At 35.4% G+C, this 21044-nt stretch overlaps 1 protein-coding gene across 4 annotated transcripts in view; it reads right to left on the reverse strand.

The window, feature by feature from the left end:
• The window catches only part of LOC149779285 (BMP and activin membrane-bound inhibitor homolog), a 43737-nt gene extending 23171 nt beyond the window's left edge, over nt 1–20566 (reverse strand). The window contains exon 1 of one of the 4 annotated variants that reach the window (XM_089939887.1): nt 20157–20566. In XM_089939887.1, coding sequence (XP_089796013.1) covers nt 20157–20217 — 61 coding nt within the window. In that variant the 5' untranslated portion in view covers nt 20218–20566. Of the gene's footprint in view, nt 1–2621; nt 4017–20156 lie in introns of those variants that run through there. The other 3 variants (XM_089939888.1, XM_089939889.1, XM_089939890.1) reach the window with 3 other exon arrangements.
• Between the last annotated feature and the right edge of the window lie 478 nt (nt 20567–21044).

Genomic DNA, 21044 nt, shown 5'->3' on the forward strand with positions numbered 1-21044 from the left:
TATTGCTTTTGGTGTCGTTTTTGTCGTCGTCGTTGATGTCAATGTTGTGTATGCCACAATCATATGCATCCAACAAGATTGAAATTAGAGACAACATTCGTTCGTGCAAGGGCGCCGCAGGTGGCTTATTATTAAGTCTGCGCACAGAAAGTTCGTTTTAGATGGAGCACGTGAATTGCAATTAGATAGAAATTAAACTGCTTCTAAATTGTAATAAAAATCTCAAACCAGATTATTTTTGTCGTGTCATAAAGATAACAGTCAAGGTGACCCCTGAAACAATCTTATCGTTTGCCAAGTACAGAACAGCAGGAAGAAACGAACGCCCCCTCCCCACAGCCAGTTTGTAAAATACACTAATTAGTGGATGCACAACTAACTCTAAAGCAAGACTTTAACAAGGCAAAAAGTCCATGAATAATCAAATGAGTATTTTTAAAGCTACAATGGAAGTAAAATTCAAATCAGTTTCTTAAACGCATTTTACAGCATGCACCCACGTCACTCAAAATTTGGGCAGATAACCAGTAGCAATTTGAAGGCATCCAAGAACATGTCAACAGCTAGAGAAAAACAAAATCCGCAGACAAAGGATCGTTAAAACGCGAGCCCAAGGAGCATTCTTTCACCCCAAACTACCATTGTCCCCCCAAAGTCATAAAAAATCTCTTCATATTTAGCACTATCAGGGAAAATGAGGTACATTACATACAATGTTCCGCTGACGGCTAAACGAAGGTGCAGCACTATATAAAGACTTGCATTTACTACCATCTTTCAAATTTTATTTTTAGATTTATAAATATTTTTCAGATGATATTTTCGTTATTTACTTTTTATACTGCACATTAATTTTCAGCGATTTTGTAAAAGTTACTTTGAAGCACTAATTAAATCTGGCAATTTTAAAATATTTGCTCTTACCTTCACGCATAATGGAATATATATCTACTATCTGTCCAAAATGATATATTCGTCTGCAATTATAGGTTTCGAAGTGTGGTTACTTCATCGTGCTTTTAAAATCAGAATTTATGGCAATCATAAAACACAACTTCAACTAAACGGTAGGAATACAATTGGCAGTGCGTGTATACATGACAGAAGCTTTTGTGTTTGCATATTGTAAGTGCCCTGTAAGTTCCGGTACATAGTCTGTACGTTCCATTTACTATACTGTCAGTCCTTTGGTGACATCTTAATCAACATGGTTACAGATTATTGTCGAATACAATTTAATGGGTTGGAGAAATATAATAAAGAAAATATCAAACGATGCTTACGAAGCGGTACACACTGATGGATACATCTCGCATGTGTTTATGCTCGCACTATGAGAACCGAAATCTGGATACAGTGCTTTTATTTCTTTTTCTCGGAGTCAAGAGGCCGGGTTGCGACCGAGGCCAACAATTAAATATTGACTGGTTACAATTTATGACCAGACCAGCTGTTACGGTAACCCTCTAGACGCCAAACAATTGAATTTACTTCTGTAGTACGCCTAACTTCAATCCGAAATCAATGATATGATATTGGAGATGACGTGTAGACGGGATTGATATTTCTTCAGAGAAATAGGTCTGGAGAAGATGATTTCACAGCATGGAAATAACGCATTATTGATGTACACAATTCATATAAATAAAGATCTGAGGGCTTTTGGGTGCAATTATATTTTTCGAAAATTTAAATCTGCATTTCAAAAAGTCATAATTCAGTCTGGATATGAGTTCCTTCTTTGCTTTCAATAAAAAGAAATTATGAGAAGCTAATAAAATGTTTTGACATTACAAGATTAAATCATCTGAATAGTATATATATATATATATATATATATATATATATATATATATATATATATATATATATATATATATATATATATACACATATGTGTGTGTGTGTGTGTGTGTTGAATAGTGATAAATTGATAGAGCATCGCGTATTATTGTATAGTCTTTTAATAAATCTACCCAAGACCCCCCCTCCGCCATAATAAAAAAAGAATCATAACCGATAACAAAATCAATTTTGTTGCAAGCAATGTATGACTAAGTATTAGAAGATGAAACAGGTTTCAAATGTTTCATTTTATATAGCTAAAATACAGTTCATCAATTGAGCTCGATAGTTTTCCTTTAAGTACTAATCGGAGTCACTTATAAATGTGTCTTTGCAATGGTATTCGTTTCCAAAAGAAATTATTTTCACTAGATAATTCACAAGAGTTAAAGTTCTTCTTGTTTTAAAGCCCTAACATATCATAAATTGTTCCTTCTTTTTTTTTTTGTTCTTTTTTTTTGTTTGTGGTTTTAATTCCATCTGAACCTACTCATTTTATAAAAACAAATTCCTCTCATAGAATGACATAAAATAGACATGATTTAAATAGATTTTTGAGGAAGGAAGATAGTGTAACAAATTACGGGCGTTGACAATATACATATTAATTTTAAGAATTCTGTAAAGTATGCCTGGCACTGAAAATCTCAAATCAAATTACTGAGGTATGGAGCATGTGGAACGAAAAGTAAAAGCGTATAAATACTATCAAGCATTTAGCATTTTTTCTTCAATAAACATCATTAGATAAAATAGACTTGTGCGCATTCTCTCACCAGAATTATACGCATATCGAAAGGTTGAATATTTGCTCTTGATTTCACATGAGCCTTTGGGAACACGCAAACAGATGGTATTGTAGCGATAATACTGGTGGCGTCGCTTGTCTCACCGAGCTGGTTGGATAGAAAGCCTGGGGTAATTTCAATCAGTTAGAAGCGAAAGTGTACCTTCCTTGACTGATATCTATCTAATTATTTGGTATGGCATTAAACCCCTCTTACGGTGACTTAGTCGCTCACAAGAGGTTTTTAAGTCCTCTTGACTCCATTATTGTTGTGTGGCATAAGTACTCGCTAGCCGGAGAGTCGATCCACGAAGAATTCAAACCACAACCTTCTAGCACTTCAAACCAGCTGGATAATATTTACTATTTGAAGTTTAAGCACGGGCATTTATCTACCAAAGCATTTAATCAAAATATATCTTATTCCACGCTTTTGTAATGAGCACGGTACAAGAGACCTTACGCCGTCTAAGTCGATCGCATCTGGTTTAAAACAGCGACTGTGGATAGCTTAAAACGGATTATACTTTTACAACGTTGCTCTCTTAGTTCGGTAAGATTCCCTTTAGATATTGCAACACCGACTTCTCCATTGTGGACACAGATGCAGCTGCTATATGTGTGATACTAATTGCCTTTTCTTGCAATGCAAACTCAGCGTTGTACTTATGCATAGTAAAAGAAGAGCTGAGATAGCTAACTTGGTTGAGCGTCACAATCTTAATCCAGAGTTTGAGGGTTCGATACCCGCCTAAGCCAGCCCGTGTCAACGGCCTCGGTGTGTCGCTGAGAAAATTCACTTTGCTCCCCTGTCATCAGCAAGATCTAGTCAAATAATGTGTAAAAATCGCCGTTTAAAAAAACACAAAACAAATCGATCTAAAGACACGGTGATCTTTGCACACAATGCAATTAATTTTTCTTCTAAAGCAAATATCTGGAATATGTTCTCTTGTGTTGAGATGTCCACTTATTTGAACGTTTATATTCTAAACTTCCGTGTCACTTTAACATTGAAATGTGCTTATAAGTTTTCCATCCTTTCCCCCTCCTCCAGTGACACAATGCCATTGTCATTTTAGGACGCTCTCCCGTATGTCGTAAAATGCGACAAATGGAGGCAGAAGCCGGTGTGGTTTAGTGATTAACATACCAGACACAAGATTGAACGGATGTGTGCTCAAATACCACAATCGGATCAACCCTGGTCAGTTACTGTGGTGTCTACTTGTGCAGTGCACGTACTTGAACTGTCTCAACACTAAAGAACCTACTTGTGCAGCTGTCCCTTAAAACACCCAAAACCAACCAAAGTGATAATACGCTCCGACCTCCAACACCACCTATGATATCATGGCCTCGGAATCATACTGTCTGAGTCTTTAATTTTGTTTTGGAAAATAGCTAACGCCCTAGATTTTGAAAGCTCTCTTCTGATTGGCTTATAACGGAGACTTGACATTTATTTTATCATTGTTCATAATTGTATGATCTTCAGGCATGCATTTGACTCAACATAACGTTACGTATTGCTAATTTTAGTGTCACTCATGACAAAATTGCCCGTCTCTTCCAGCGACATTTCATTACTTATATCACTTCCCTAGCTAAAGACATTTCAATGTCAAAACATATATATGATTTCCAACAACACCCTTTTCAGAATGACGTCATATGTGGCTATAATGAGTTATAACTAAGAGGCTTCTATGATTAATGATGTAAGAAGTATGACGACTGAAATAAAATTAAAAAAACTCACGAAAGTATAAATCATGCATCAACGGAAAGAGCAGGAAATGTGTTTTCTCTCTGTATCAATATGAGCAACAATCTACTTATCGTGTTTCAGTAAAGCTAACTCTAAAATGGCCATTATATGTCCAGTTTCCTGCTTGTATTCCGCGCAGGTAAATTAAGGGCCCCTTGGATTACAAATCGTCTGCTAGAGATGTTACTTGAAAAATAGGCCTGAAGTTTCTCTTTTGTAAACGGCGATCACATCTTTGCACAACAAAGTACAGTTCCATGTACAAAGAATTTTGCTGTTAACAGTTCTATTTCTCCTTAAATTACCCTGTGACATAAAAGCTGCGAATATCAAAGTCCTTTCCTTGATGTAAAAAAGTGTTTACCCTCCCCTTGGTCGCCTCTTTGACATGAAACTTGCCAACTAAACTGCTGATTTCCTAGTCGTTAAATTAAGTTTAGCTTTAGTTAATGGCAGTTTAAGATTCTCTTTTAAGTTCTTCAGTAAATTATTATACTCTCAAGTGGCCGCCACAATACCGGAAGTTATCCACATTCAATACAGGTAGTCGTCTGCTATGATCAAATGTCCCGCCCCGTTAGTCATTTATAGGTCTCACTTGAAAACCATTCAATCTGTTTACAAAAGAAAAACTATTTAATGGTTGAATCATTTCAATGGGCCTTTCCTCTGTGTTTTTCTTTGCTTAAGGAATTGCCTTTGAATCAATGTGTTTGGAAGGCGGTAGATTTTCCTCACATGATTTGAAAAACCCACTATTATTTCAAGTATTTAAACACCGAACATAATGCAGAAAATGGGCGAACAGTCTGTGAAGACTTCTTGATTAGGATATGTGGCGTAATAGAAACGCTATTTTGTTACAACAAAATATTTGAAATTGGGAAGAAACACCAAGTACTAAACTGATACACGATTGAAGCTTTACAAACATATACACATGTAAACAAATCTCGTCCCTATGCAAATATTGCTGGTATTTTTTCTGCTGGGGCTATTCAAGAATAAATACAGTTCATGAATTGAAACTAAAATGCCGTGGTTGAATTTCAAAGCATTTGTCTATGACCTATTGTGACAGTTACTAACGCACATCATTTTTAAATAAAATCATTTTATAGAAGAAAAAAAGTTAAAGACCTTTACATGCAACAATACACAATGAAAATGCACCTAATTTCACCTCTCGCCTATCCATTATCATCGCATATATGAGTATATTTATTTCGCCCATTACATATTATATATTGCACAGATTATTCATTTGTACATACCATCAAATTTTGATACGAGAAAGAAAAAAAAAACAAAAAAAAAAAACAACAACAACCAAAGAACCACGACGCCATTCTGACAAGTTTTCATCCCTCCCTAACATAAAGTTGTGTACATAAGTCTAAGCTACATTAATAACAGGTAAGAATCATGAATATGTATCATCTGTCAAAATCCACTTTTGCATACAGTCTCTCCCACACGACCTGAGTGGATGGTGTCATTACGTATGCAAGTATATAGTTAATACTATGCAGGAGAGGAACCTTTCCACAACAAATATAACAAATGCGTGGTTATACTAGCGTATCGCATGCACTTGTTTATAAGTTGAGCCCAACTTCAAACTGCACTGGCCCAGATCTACAGGTGCATTATGCGCCGGCAGATCTGGGTCCGTACAGTTTGATAGAAGTGATTGGGAGAACAAATAACGTAGACCCAGATCGGCAGGCATATTATGCTAATGTATATTAGGATATTTTTTGTTTGCAGTTATAAGCGAGTAAATACGGGAAATATTTTTCACTGGTGAGACGCAAAGACGAATATTGAGAAGGGGGTGGGGTGGGGTGGTGAGCGTTTGAAATAGAAAAAGACTGATACATACTAGTATTTGACCTCATATGCTTTTGAAATCCATGAAACGTTTGAGTACATTAAATTGGTTCGAAAAGCTTCATAAAATAGCATATATTTTTAAGCGTACATCCCATAATGCACGCAAGATAAATCGTATTCCTAAAACACCGTTTTATATCAAATGTAGTTGTGTTTTAACCTGAACTTGGTAGCTACGTTTTCGACTTAATTTGTTGTTGCCAAGTGAAATCAAAGTTTAAATATTAAAACTGGAATTGGGTGCGTGTGAGTGATATGGATTTTTAACGTAGCTTTAACAGGATTAACGTTTAAACAAAGAAACAAACTTATGTCTGTATCTTTACCATCCGATCCCAAATTTATGTGCTGGACAGCGACCTATATTACCAAGGCAGGTATTTCCATACAACGCATACAATGACTTTTCAGCACGTGCTGATTTTTAACTTCCGGCCTCATTTGCATGCATGGTTTGGTGCGAAATGGTGAGTTGTTCCGTGACTTATTAAAGTACAAATTACGACTTACAATCCGCTTAAAGGTACGATACATCCAGTCAGTAGCAACAGGCTCACCCGATAGAGGGCGCTGGTGATCAAGCTTAATATTTTCTCAAAATGGCAATCTCATTACACCTCGTACATTCTGCACTTTGATATGTAAAAAGCGACATTATTACATCCGAATGTATTCATACTTAAAAGGTTAACTTGCTTTATTTGGTGCAGATAACATCGGCGCTTTTTCACAACGTATTCGTCGCAAAACATCCAAACCAAATAAAAGCCACAAAACAACAAATACAAAAGCCACAATTATTCAAAACGCAGACAAATTTATATAACAAACATATAAGCTCACCTACGCCTGCTTTTCAAGTATTTTGGATTTATTTTTACGAGGATAGCGGTAAAATGTGTGCGAATTATTTTTTTTTTAAATATCACCCATGACAGCAAGAATCGTAGCTCTTCCGGCACATGACTGCCTAAAAATGTAAACAATTATAGCAGTACGACATAAATGGGGTCTAAAAAAGAAACACACTAAAACTTCATTTTATGATAAAGCAGAAGTTTACACAAAGGAATCAAATTATACAGATGTCATGTTAATTATAATAAATTTATTAACAAAAGGTTAGTATAACTTTTGATGTTGAATGAATTTTCGATATAAGATATTGTCACTATCAGGCCATCTACTCTAGGTAAGATTCTTTCTATGTAACCATATGTAAGATATGTGCAAATGTCAGCCTGAAATCGCTTCAGGTCATAAATGTTCAAGTAGTGACTATTAAATATGGTGGATAGTGCATGTGTTTGAATGCTTTCCGTAGATTTATTTCAAAAGATATCGTAAAGATGAGTTCATTTTTCAATCCGTCAAACACGTATTATGCAGAAAAGGGTTCATTTTAAGAGTAACATTTATTTTTTAACTACTGTATGACGCAGTAATATGGCAGTTCTTGCAAAAAATGATAGGCAGGCTATTGATGGAAAAGACATAGAAAGGCTTCAGAAGTTCACAGAAAACAGAAAATGTCAATTTCTTCATTTAACTGAATCTTAACAAAACATTTCTGTACAACTATATTATGAGATATGTACATTTCAGCATAAAAGACCACAATAATTTGCAAAAATGACCAAAGACCAATATTGCGAATTTATTTCAAGACATTATAAAGACTTCATTTTTTATTTCTGCACACTCAAGGTATGCAGAAAACATTGCATTTTCATGTATTCTATAATTCTGAAAAATATGATCACCTATTGCTACATAGAGAACAGACTATTACTGAATTTTCTGCACGTCAATCAATCAATTAAAGGATTTAAATCGCCTACGCAACTGGTGCTTTCGTGGACTGGTTTCTGCACGTACTGGTTTTTAACTTAAAGCCTCTTTTGTGCACATGGTTAGGCCTCGGTCTGACATGAGATTTGGTCTGTTACTTATTACAATTGACCTTGATGAGCGGATTATTGATAAACATCGGTTTATATACAATATAAACTTGACTTTTTTCTCTCTTTATTTATCTGAATTTGAAACATTGTTACATGGTATTGTCTGTGATATTGTAAGTCCAGAGTTTTTCATCTGATAATCACAGCCAACTTTAACGAGCAAACTAGAATTTCACGACACTGGTAAATCCTTGAGAGTTCCCAATTAAAGCACTAATAAGCACAGCCTCTTTTTCAATCAAACTATCATGCAACTTGTTGTAATATCCACCGGTAAAATACTTCATTTATCGCTGTTATCAATAGATGGTTCTTGGTCTAATTTAAGGACCCAAACTACAAAGACATTCTGGCTACTCCCAAATTTCTCTAAAGATACTTTCTGCAATCATTCAATTCAAATTATAGTTGAAATTTTATGGAAATTAATAAACAACAATTTTTTTTAAACAGGCGTTTATATAGGAGTTCTCTCTCAATTAGTCAACGAGGTCGTCAACGTTTACGCGGAAGACGACGTCATTTAGTCATCATGATAATAGAGTATGGCACCTCATCTCCTCAGCCTATCAATCTCTTTTCCAAATTTTGAGAACGCCGCGTTCTAACGTTTTAGGGACGACTGAGTTTTATTTATTTATTTATTTATTTATTTATTTATATATTTATTTATTTATTTTTTTATTTTATTTTACCAGATAAGCTTATGTGGAGATTTCACGGAACGAAGTCACGCGAGAGTCTGGTGGAACGAGACTATAACAATCTAAAGACTACATTTCCTTCTTGATGAATTTTCATCTAACCTAGATGGCACCTATTTTTAGGGAATGTTAATCATACTGGAACTAAACATCAGTGTTTCCTTTGCTCGGCCAGTGTCTAATTATGAGAACCACTACATCTTTTTCGCAACTAGTACAAACAACATTATCTTAAATCAGAACCCAAACTGTAATACAAAATCAATCAATCTATATGTTTTTACTAAGATTTATTGTGGCTTAGTACCGTATGTACTCGTTTATAACTCGACTCGAACTGCAAGCAACAAAGATTCTGATCTGTCGTAGCATAATAAGCCTGCAGATCAGAGTCTATGTTGTTGTTCTATGATTACTCCTATCAAACTGTACAGACTCAGATCTGCTGGCGAATTATGCGATGGCAAATGTGGGTTGGTGTAGTTTGGAGGTGCGTTCGACGTATAAACGAGTATAGACGGTATATCTGAGCGTAATGACCTGGATACGTAAGATTCGAATAATTCTTGGAACTCATCCAATCAGAAGCTACAATCAGGACTTGAGTTTAAACTATTAGTAAAATCAAAATATATCAGATTAAGTTGGATGCTACCGAGGAAGGATATTCAGTACAATACACTTTACCTCGAAATGACATATCAAGGTGGTAGCTTTTCCAGTGAAAACGCACAATGGACCCCAAATATGACAAGACTGGAAGATACGAGTTTATTGCCTTTTCAACTGCAACAAAATCCTGCTAAAGAAATTCACAAACTACGATTACATGTTAAAAATATTTTCATTCAAGCAATATTTCGCATAAAGCGAAGCCATCACTCAGTGAATCCATTAATTTCTTATCTCGAGTTGTAACCGAGACAAACCTCTCCCAGTACAGCTTTCACTTAGATAATATCAACTCTGATCCAGTTTAAAATTTAGGATTTAGAGTTAAAGTAAACCGCCTACTTCATGAATGCAACCCCTTATAAATACCTAAAACGTTATGTCCACTTGCAGTTGTTAATGAACTAAGTCGAAAACTTTAGATACAAACGACTTCTTTCTTATCTGGGAAAAAAGTTTATAGTAATAGCGAGATTGATCTGTTTAATATATCCGACCGAACAAGGCATACCAACAGAGTCGATACTGAGCTTCACGGTGGTTTGGATAAATGCTGACAGGGATATGTTTGGGCACAGACAAGGGTAAACGGATCCACCCGTTGTTGTATCAAATAAAACCCGTACGGAAAAGTTTATGTGTGCCACCAATTTCGTTCCATTTTGGTACTCGTACGGTGAAAACAAACCGTCAGTATAAGACTGATTGATTGCTGGGTTTTGTTTAAATGTAAACACATGTTGCTCACTACCACGTACAAGTCGATCTCCGTATTCTTGAAAAGGTTGTTTTCCTGAATTGTGTTAAGGACTAAGAAAAAGAAAAACGCGTGTAAATTCTAGGTATAGCTCGAAGATTGCAAATTATTACTCAAATGTAATAACATCATTATGTGCATAAAGGCTGATATAGCGTAATAGGGACGGTATATGTTAGTGTTCTCAAGAGAAAACAAATCCATAGGGTGATATGTACATTGTGAAATAACGCAATCTATAAAGGGCTGCGTTGCAATCGAAAAGAACGCTCAGATATTACGTCCATATCCAGGATCTTCAAGTGTGTGTGTGTGAGTGATTTGGATTTTTAACGAAGCTTTATATATAAAAAAATCAATCATATCGCTATGATGTCTGCAGTGTGACAGTTTATAGTGATATCTAGCACTTAGGCATCATGCCGCAGACATGTAGCATGATGTCCCATCCAGTCACATTATCCTGACACCAGGCCAACCAGTCCTAACACTAACCTCTTAATGTTGATCTCCAAGTGAGGCAGCTGTTACTACCATTTATGTAAGTCTTTGGTATGACCCACGACCTCCCGCATCCGAGGCGGCCGCTCTAACCACTAGGCCACGGGAACGGTCGATCTTTAAATATCACTATTAACAAGGTTTACACACTCAGAGAGACAAAATGTGGAGAGTCTCGGTTTTTGATAACTGTAGAGGGGATAGAATTATTTACGTTGCATACCGAAATCTTATCCGAACCAATAGTCAAACCATCTATAAACAATAGTACCAGAACATCGAGTACATGTGTATTTCTAGTGACACGATGAGCCGTAAATGTGATGACTATTTCACCCAACAAATAGTCCAATTAAAATCTATTCATTATTAAAGCTGAAAATAGCGTCACCTCTTCTGCTGAGTGTTGATTTGATGTTCAAATCTTCCAAACGTAACCGTCCAATATGAAGACCAAAGTTAAATTTCGACAAAGATTTTCGTAAATGGCCTTGCATATCTCTAACGACGAATCTAACTATTAAGTCAGTTTACAAAATTGGCAGCCGTTCGGAGATTCAATTATTATTATTTCTTGTAAATAATTTAATGGCCAAGATTTTTAATAAGGATCAGAAATATCATTGTGAACTGGACGATACCTCCGTTTCATCACCTGTCTTTGTTCAGAATAGAGATTGTAGTTTAAAATGAGAGGTTGTGAGTAATAATTCACACGTGTCACTTAAAGTTCAAAAACATTTACTCCTGGTTAATTTCAAATCTTTTGAGTACCAACATGGCCCCGTTAAGACGTCCATGTAACCGTTCCTTTGCCATATACCGGAACTTATACGTCAGAAGGAAAGTGAAGGTCCTATATAATTGACGTATCGAATTACGGAGGTCGCGACCGAACATTCCACGTCTCTTGTCGATTCCGTATTAGAGCAAATTAACATTACAACGGTGCTTTCATTAGGTGGTTGTAAAATGCATTCAAGGATAGTACAAGAGGGTTCATTTTCCATCTAGTAGGTGAGTGGTGGCAGACAAGACGCATATCTTGTAGACCAAAATGGATTTAGACAAATGTAACCAAGAAGCATCATATGAAATTTCAAGAGCAGTCGTTTCGTTATTAGCAGACGACATTGAGAGAGCAGGCGACAGGCATTCGTGTCAACTTTATGCGGTTTTGTCTGTCGGCGTGACAATTGACTTTCTCCAATGGTGTTTGAACAATGTTTATCGAATGACAGAGTGTTGAGGAAATTCATCCCGAAATACCCAAGTCCTATACCATGCTTTTTTGTAGTGTTGGCGCTTTTCTTTACATGCTTTTAGTTTGATCAGAAATCAGAAATTAACGACCTGAAGAATGGGCATGCGTAGGGTTTTATTTCGTCTGCACTTTATTCTCGAAATAACATTTAGTCACAATAATATACACAGTTTATCCTCTTTATGAAGCATGTAGTTCTTCGTCAGTGAGCAGTCAAAACCTACGATTGGTTAAATACTTTTATCGCATAGTACATTGGACTATAATCAAAGAGCTGGGCAATATTAACCAAATACATGCAAAAGTGATAGGACATATATACATTTTACAGCGAGTTGAGAGAACTTGATTTTGGAAAGTCAAAGTGAGTTCTTGATCTTTATTGTACTTTTATTTACCAGTTACTCAGTGGCTTATTCCAAGTGAAATGTTTATCTAAACACACAATATGAAGAAAAACATATGTATTATATCTTGATAATTTGTGTCATAACAAATAATAGCAAAACGGTAGAGGTGTAGTTTACGAACGCTGCTTAATTAATGTTAAGCATTTGGTTCACATGTTAATTTTGAAACGCAACAATTGTGGGCTTTTAAAAACCAAAGAAGTAGGGATAATACGCAGTAAAATCTCGTGTTTTTACAAGCTCTTCATAAGGATTACCTGATTAACTGTTATATATATATATATATATATATATATATATATATATATATATATATATATATATATATATATATATATATATATATATATATATATATATATGTATGTATATGTATATGTATGTATGTGGGATGTCTGTCGATTTCCAATGACCTAAGAAAATGAACTATTGCATTTTTCTACTTTCCAAAAGAGCTATAAATCCCCCTATGAATCTCTTACTGCAGTCGCACAGCTTCTATCTCTCAAAGATCAGACGATAGAGCTAAGAAGGAATTCAAAACGAGCAGATGAAAAATTGGTTGTGCTGTTTGCAGTGATAGAAATAAATAGTAACCAACCAACCCGCCAGACACTTACAAACCATTTAGTTGTCGTATATCTTCCATGTTTATTATGGGACCAGAATTCACAGCGAAATAGTTTGGCTTGAATCTGTGCAAGATAGATTGGAATGATGACTCTCTCGTGACAAATTGGTAATACTTTTTTGATAAAGTATTGTTCACTAAAGCGTCGACTGTAACAACAACATACCGAGATTACAATGGTTTTATGTTTTCGGAACTGCCATTGTGTGCTGGAAAGATTGTGCTTCAAGCTATACACTATACAAAAAGATTGTTTCTGATGCGAATGAATTTTTTTTTCTCCAAACATAAATCATTTATCAAATTTGACTTTCCGCAAAATTAGTTTAAACCTGTTTTGCTTGGCCCTGTATTCTCAATATTTACCATTATTCCATAATGTACCTTTTAAATGGACATGTCGTAATGCGAGTTTTCACTCACTAATCCATTTACATTAATAAAATGTGCTTTAACCTGGAAACATTTTTGTTCAGTATTGTGATTTCTTTCATGTCGTTTCTCAAGCACATTTTGAAACTAATTTTTGAGGCATCGATATATCGATATGTACAAACATTTTAAAAACAATCAAAATTTAAAAAAATCGAATGTTCAAAGCAAAGTAAACATTGTGTGGCGCCAGTGCCAGCAACTAACTCGCCGTTATCGACTCTAGAGATATAACAGAAGCAGACGACAAAATCGCTGCCGTAGAAGATTATCAACATTGCCGAAATTGTTTAATTTCGGCAATATTGATAATCTTCTGCGGCAGAGATTTTGCAGTTCGAAATGTATTTGACATGCTTAACACAATCCAATTTCCACTACTGCGTTTAAGCTGACTTAACGTTCTTAACGGTGGTACGTGGTAAAGTCAAAACAATATAGAGAACGGAGGTCATGTTTAAACGTTGAAGGGCGAGATAAAGGAATTATCCCTCCATTAATTCAAAGAGGAAAATTCAGCGGATCAGTGTGAAGTAAAAACAGGAGCCAACGTTAAAGTGTTTGAGCAAATGCTTTCGGGAGAATAGTCGAAATTCGAACTCCTTATAAGCATCAATACCTGTTGAGATGTTGAGCGCTGCATGGCTTTTGTTACATCAAAACTCAAATAAGCATTAGGTAAAAGAGTGCGGTGTTTTGATTTGTCATTAGTAAAACAAATGACTGATTAATTAATTTATTAATTAGTGTTTAACGGTGCATCAACACATGAAAGGATGGTATCGTGGTGAGGTAACTGGATTAAAGCATCTCGCCGAAAGGCACCACGTAGCGGGTTTTGCACCATGAATGGACAATATTTGAATAATCAACTTTCTGAAGGAACGATTATCATTGTAATGATAACTAGAACACAGACGAATAAAAGCAGAGAGAGAGAGAGAGAGAGAGAGGCATACTGATGCATTGACGTTGTGAGGGAAGAGTAATAAAGTCAAGTGAAACAATTACTTCGATCCTGTCAGAAACGAAAACATCTGAAATTTGATGGAATTTCAAATAGATAAATACATGCCCGGAATAATTCGTCAAATTGTTAATTCATAAATAGGTAGGAGTAATTTGGTAGAGGTACATGATGAAACCAAATTAATTAGAATTCTGAACAGAGAAAGTTATGATCCCAAATGATCGCATTTAAGATAGCACGTTTTCTCTTGAGAGTTCTGCATCTCCAGCAAAACTCCAGAACCCTCAAATTGAATAAATATTTTCCTTTCTCGCAAACAATATCGGAACTTAAGTCATTCGCAGAAAACTGGAATTTCCAACATAATGATGGTCTGTGCTTTTGAATTCGTGCAGAGGAAATCGTACTCTTAATGTGTTGTACAACAGGCTTATGAGCAACTAAAGCTAACATTTCATAAGACCTGATGATGCCCTCCAAGAAAATTAGATTTTCTTTCGCATGACCGGTATACAATTTGATGATTTACAATTCAGATTTTGATTTACAAAAGTCACATGAATTACAGTAGCCTCTCACAATAAAGAATCTCAGTGTTAGCGTTTCCTTCTTTATACAACATGCAAAGTCATGAATCCCACAAATTATTTTAAATTTTTTTTATTACTGCTACATTAATTACTTTCATGTAATGTTAACTGTATGCGTTTTAATGACACAGTCTTGTTGAAAGAGCCTTTCATACAAAGATATTTCATTTATAACGCGAATCACTCTTATGGTACCGCCTTGCTGGAACATCTCTTAATACAAAGCTATTTCATTTATGACGCGGGTTACTTTTATGGCACAGCTTTGCTGGAACATCCCTTAAAACGAAGCAATTTCATTTACAACGAGGGTCACTTTTATGGCACACCCTTGTTATAATACCCATTAGTACAAAGCTATTTCATTTATAACGCGGATCACTGTTATGGCACAACCTTGCTGGAACATTCTTTAGTACAAAGCAATTTCATTTATAACGCGGGCCACTTTTATGACACCCATGTACTTTGTTGTAAAAAGAAAGCGCTGTATTTTAAGAATTATTAATTTTATATATAAATAACTACGGTGCTCCTACCCAACTTTAACATCGCAAAATGCCAAGGGCAATTAAAACAATATGGCGCACCTAAAGATTTTACGGTGAAAGGTGCAACTGGGTTTCAGACAATCTTTAGGGAAAACGACTCCGTTGCCTTCGCTCAAATAAAATCTCACACTGCACAAAGTAAACTGCAATCTTATATGACAAACCTAAGGTAGTCTCTTCATTACCTAATGAATATGACAGGCTGCAAATCAGAGCCTGAATACAACAAGTTTCATCATGTGGATTATGAAAACAATTACGAGTTTCATATGTGCATATAAGCAATACGAGTTTCTTATGTAAATATTGGAATGCAGACGAGGTTCATTTGTGGATTATGAAAAAACTGAAAAATAAATATAGAAAACGATACAGAAAACTTTAGATCTAACGGCAAGGCTGCATATTTGAAAGTGTCATATATTTATTATAGCTAAATCGTATAAGAAAACAATTACTAACGACAGGTACTAATTTACGTAACTTGTTTCCAGCGACATTTGTTGCATGCTATATCTGTATCTCATTCTATTTAGATATTAAAAACGACATTAATAGTGTGACCATCTTTGGAAAGATACATCCAACCAAGAATATACAGCAGATGGCTGACATTTAACAGAAAGGAGCGCAAAGAGAACTTTTCGCTAACACGTTGTTTAGTATTTATATGACAAGTCTTTGATAATTCAGTTCACCTTTGGCACGAAGGTACAAAACGGGGAGTTTTTACGGTACCTATTACTACCGTGGTGGCGATCTGATTAAAATCAGATCTCCGTTGTCTTACGTGAAGGACAGTGATATGATTTTAACCAGACTGACCGCGGTGGTAATTTAATTGCATCTCACGTTAACCGGGCAAGCAAATACCAATGGAATGGGGATCTTCGTTGTAATGATTACGTTCTTATTAAAAAAGGGTATTTTGCAAAATAAAAATTAATGTAACATGATAACATGGTCTATATGTTTTTATTGGGAAACTAGCTCTAATAAAGCACAGTTGGAATATAAAATATGGCGAAAGGAAATTCTGTGAAATTATGGTATCTGGCGATTTTAGACAGCAGCAAAAGGTATCCAATTATAAATAAAAATTGCAGTGACAATTATTCTTGAATAAGTTATAGTCAATTTATGCAGACAGAGTTCTTAACTGAATGGGATACCCCACTGTTTGGAGGACATTATTATTATTGTATACAGATCTGTAAAAACGTCCGTACTATCAATAAGATCTTGTGACTCGACAAACATATTTTATATTTAAGCAGCGCTCTAGTTTTGGAGTACAATAAGGTCCTGCTGGGATACTCCAGTTACAGTATTGGAACCCCATGGGGCCAAAAGATCAAACAAAATATCATTTTCAGATTTTTCACTAAGAAGGAGCTGTAGATCGGTTAAACGCCGGTCGGTATCTAGCTGGGTGATTTACTCGGTGTTTAACCACTTTTGACGCTTTTAAAAACATTAACCTGGAAAAAGAAATGCACAGGTACGTTTTAATAGCGAAAATGGAACAGTCTTGTGTGTCTAGCTGATGTACCGCATTTATAAGTGCTTTTAAAATTCTAAAATTTTAAGTTCATGCAGTTCTTTTCTATTTTGTTCACCACTAAGTAGCAAGTAATTGCCAAGTGCTCTAACGCTCTTCTGGAGGGAAAAACTGAATTAGTAATTGCTTAATTGATAATGTTGATAAGACTATATGTTCAGATATCTATAAAAACAGACTTTTGTTTGGTAAATACAAAAATAAAAATGTTGTAAATGTGCTAATTTAAATTTTACTCTTACTGCTAATATAGAATGTATGACGTAGGTGGGCAGCATACAGACAGACAGACAGACAGACAGATAGATAGATAGATAGATAGATAGATAGATAGATGGATAACCATTTGAATGGATTACATCAGCGAGTAAATGGAATTTATGATTGGATAAGTGTATATTGATTACATGAGATTATATAATTTTGCGCTAAACTTAATCCAACAGTGTGACCACATAAAGAATTAAGATAAAGAAATAGCATATTTTCTCATGAAAAAAATGTAATTGAAATGCCAGGAACGGCCGAGCTTCGTATCACGGCTATTGTATTCAATATGTAAATATAATACTTTTATAATAATAATAATAATAATACGATTTCAAACGTCTTTGTTGACATGTCCATAAAAAGTGCCAGCGTTTCCGGTCATTTCCGGTCATCATACTTTGCACGGTTACTAGTTATGATAAAAGGGAATAAAAACCTCTCTTGCTATGACCGCCGACACAACACACAGTTACAAAGAAGAAAAAAAAGGAAGATAGTCAAATCCCCACCCCCCTTCAAACTGAGAACATCACCGTGTTATTCAACTACCTTACATTTACTGCATAGGTGTCAAAAAGTCAAGAGCCAAAAAATGAGGGAAAACGATCAAATCCTTTGTTTGAAATAATTATAAAAGACATATATACTTTACTGAACTTTTAGCTATTCCTATTTTTCAACTGAATTGCAAAAGTCAAAATATTAAAATGTTTGATGTACCAAAAGGGTGCAAATAGTATTAACCTCCCGTAGGGTTAATTTCAGTCAATTTCTCTTACGAGAAAATAGGGAAATTGGTAAAAACTTCCATTTTTGAAAATTGAACTGAGGAAGATTCCAACACAAAACAACGCAACGAGACATAAAACTTCAAAAACTTCTTTGCTGTGCATAGAGGTAAATCTGTCTTTTATACTCTACACTGCCTTTATTCAGCTTCCAATTCAGGTCAATCGACCTGCATATTTTCAACCAATCAGTCAACCAACCAAGAAAGGAAGACATGGAGAGGGGATAGATGCAAGTTCGCCTTTTTACTGAAGTCATAAATACAGCCTAATATCAGTTGTACACGACAGGCCGGTGTCATTCTGCAAACGCTGATTGACATATGGCATGACAGCTGTATATAAACAAGCATTTAAACTTCTGAAATGCACAACATTGTAGTACCCCCAGGGCAAGTACACAATATCCAGGGGCAAATACATACTACACATGGACCCGAATATTAATCCATATATTGGTGCTTGTAGAGGTTTTTTCCACATAAAACAAAATCAGCAATTTTCGACAATTTTAAAGACTTGGTTATGTTATCTTTCGCTTAGCATTTGCTTAAAAATAAAAATAAAGGTATAAATCCTTACAAATACGTAGATTAATTTCATATTTCCAAACGTACATTCAAATTTCTGGAATGGTACTTATATATTATAGCAACATTTTGTTGTAATTGTTTGTAATCAAGCATTAAAAGACATTAGTTTTCTTTTATGGGCTAGAAATACTAAATTCTCATTCGATCGATCGATCCATTCACATACACTGAAATAACCATTACAACCAAAGCACCAGTGCCCTAAAATATACGAAACCAGTTTTCCATGTGCTTACTGTACTAAAACGAGTGTTGATCTAGCAACACTATATTGTATTTGCTAACTAGTCCTGAAATCTTGCAGACTGTTATGTAGACCAATGGGCAACTGATTGTTTAATACAATTAGTGTACTGTTATACACGTGGACAGACAGTTTATAGACACACAATTAGTACATGTATAGAACTAGAAACGAATCTACTGCATAAAGCATTAGGCTGATTAAGTTGCAAAGTCAACTGTCAGCAGTCTTAAAGACCGACTGATGAGGAGTGATAATGAGATCTTTAAAACACAAGAGTTCCCCAAGATCTGTTATATCTAAAGCCAGTTACACAAACTAATTTAGTTATTAAGCTCAGAAGCGGTGTATATGTCAGGTTAGTCCCAGCAACGGATTCTCAAAATAATGAAAGCAAAAACAAAAATTCTATAATAAATGACATTATGTTTCAAGGACCGCCAACACAAAATCTCTAGGCAATTATTCTGATGTTATTGGAAAATAAAACAATTCTAAACAAATGAATGTTTTCATTTAGTTCCTTTCTTTCCTTTCTCATAATTTGACATTTAAAGTTTGTAACGATCGAATGGTCACATATATCCTGTACAGAAAGGTTGTGTACAGTTTATTCAATGTATTCCAAGTTTAGTTATACGAGCTTCTACATATATGATAACCAATACAGTTATCAAGATTAAAATACCGAAAACAAAATACATACATTGTTGTTATAGTAAATAGTTCATACAAATTCCACACATTTAAAAAAAAAAGTACATTATCTTGGAAGACAGGAAACAAATTTGAATATCTGATAATTTAGTATTATATAAAAAGATAATACCTGTGTGATGCCTAAATGAAAGTCAATTTGTCAACTCTTGAAAATTTCCGTGGGATTTTACTAGCATTTATGGGCCGTTATAATCACAACACGTATGTTCACAGCGTGTATTTGTAAATCTCTTACCTTCGATCATCGCGATGCAGTAAATCAACAGAATGAATATCCCTAGAGCCGACTCCGCCATATGAAGGGTCCAAATGAGAAATCTGGGATCTAATATTTCATACTAAACACGAAATCATGCCTTTTGCTCCACTATATTGAAGAGTCCATAGGGAAAAGTAAATTCCCCTTCTCTTTCACTACGCTGGTGCGTATATGCACATCCCTACCACAGCTCTTATACGGACAGCTTCTGTAATGCTCCGTTCATATCACTTGGAACACTTTCCCCTCCGTAATCACAATCTTAAGTAGACCATGTTTATGAAACCTTTAATTGAGTGGAGGTCAAAACAGCATAACTCTCTAAATACCACATTATATGCTTTCAACGGTATCCTCCTTACGTATACAACTACAGCAACACATGTACAAGGTAGGTATATTGCACGGTAAATCAACGCGAGAAAGCGATTTGTATGGTTGAACGGGCAAGGGGGTGGGGCTAAAGGCGGGACTATTTACCTTTAATACTGATTAGTGCGAGAGCGGAAAATGGCGCCTCGCTGTCTCATGTGAAAAGATAGCATAGAAAAAGCCGTCACTGTAAATGCGCTGTTGATATTTTCCCCTTGTTGGCATTCTGATCGAAGGAGAGATTACATCGTCTGGCGAACGGCTCCCATTCACATTGAAAAGGACCTCGGGACTTGGAATGGGAGATAAACGAACCTTGAGCCAAGAACAATTGCCGAACGATCAGGAAAAAACTGTTCTTAAATAGCGCCCAAAGAAATAAGCCGTTTGCCGGCCATTAAAATCTGTTTGTCTTTGTTTTGTCATAAAAACGTAGACTTCTCTTTTGGTGTGTACTGCGGTTCACTGAGCACGAACACATGAACCTTTTAT

This window comes from Sinohyriopsis cumingii, chromosome 17, assembly GCF_028554795.1.
Source record: "Sinohyriopsis cumingii isolate HCF-2022 chromosome 17, ASM2855479v2, whole genome shotgun sequence".
Lineage (NCBI taxonomy): Eukaryota > Metazoa > Mollusca > Bivalvia > Unionida > Unionidae > Sinohyriopsis > Sinohyriopsis cumingii.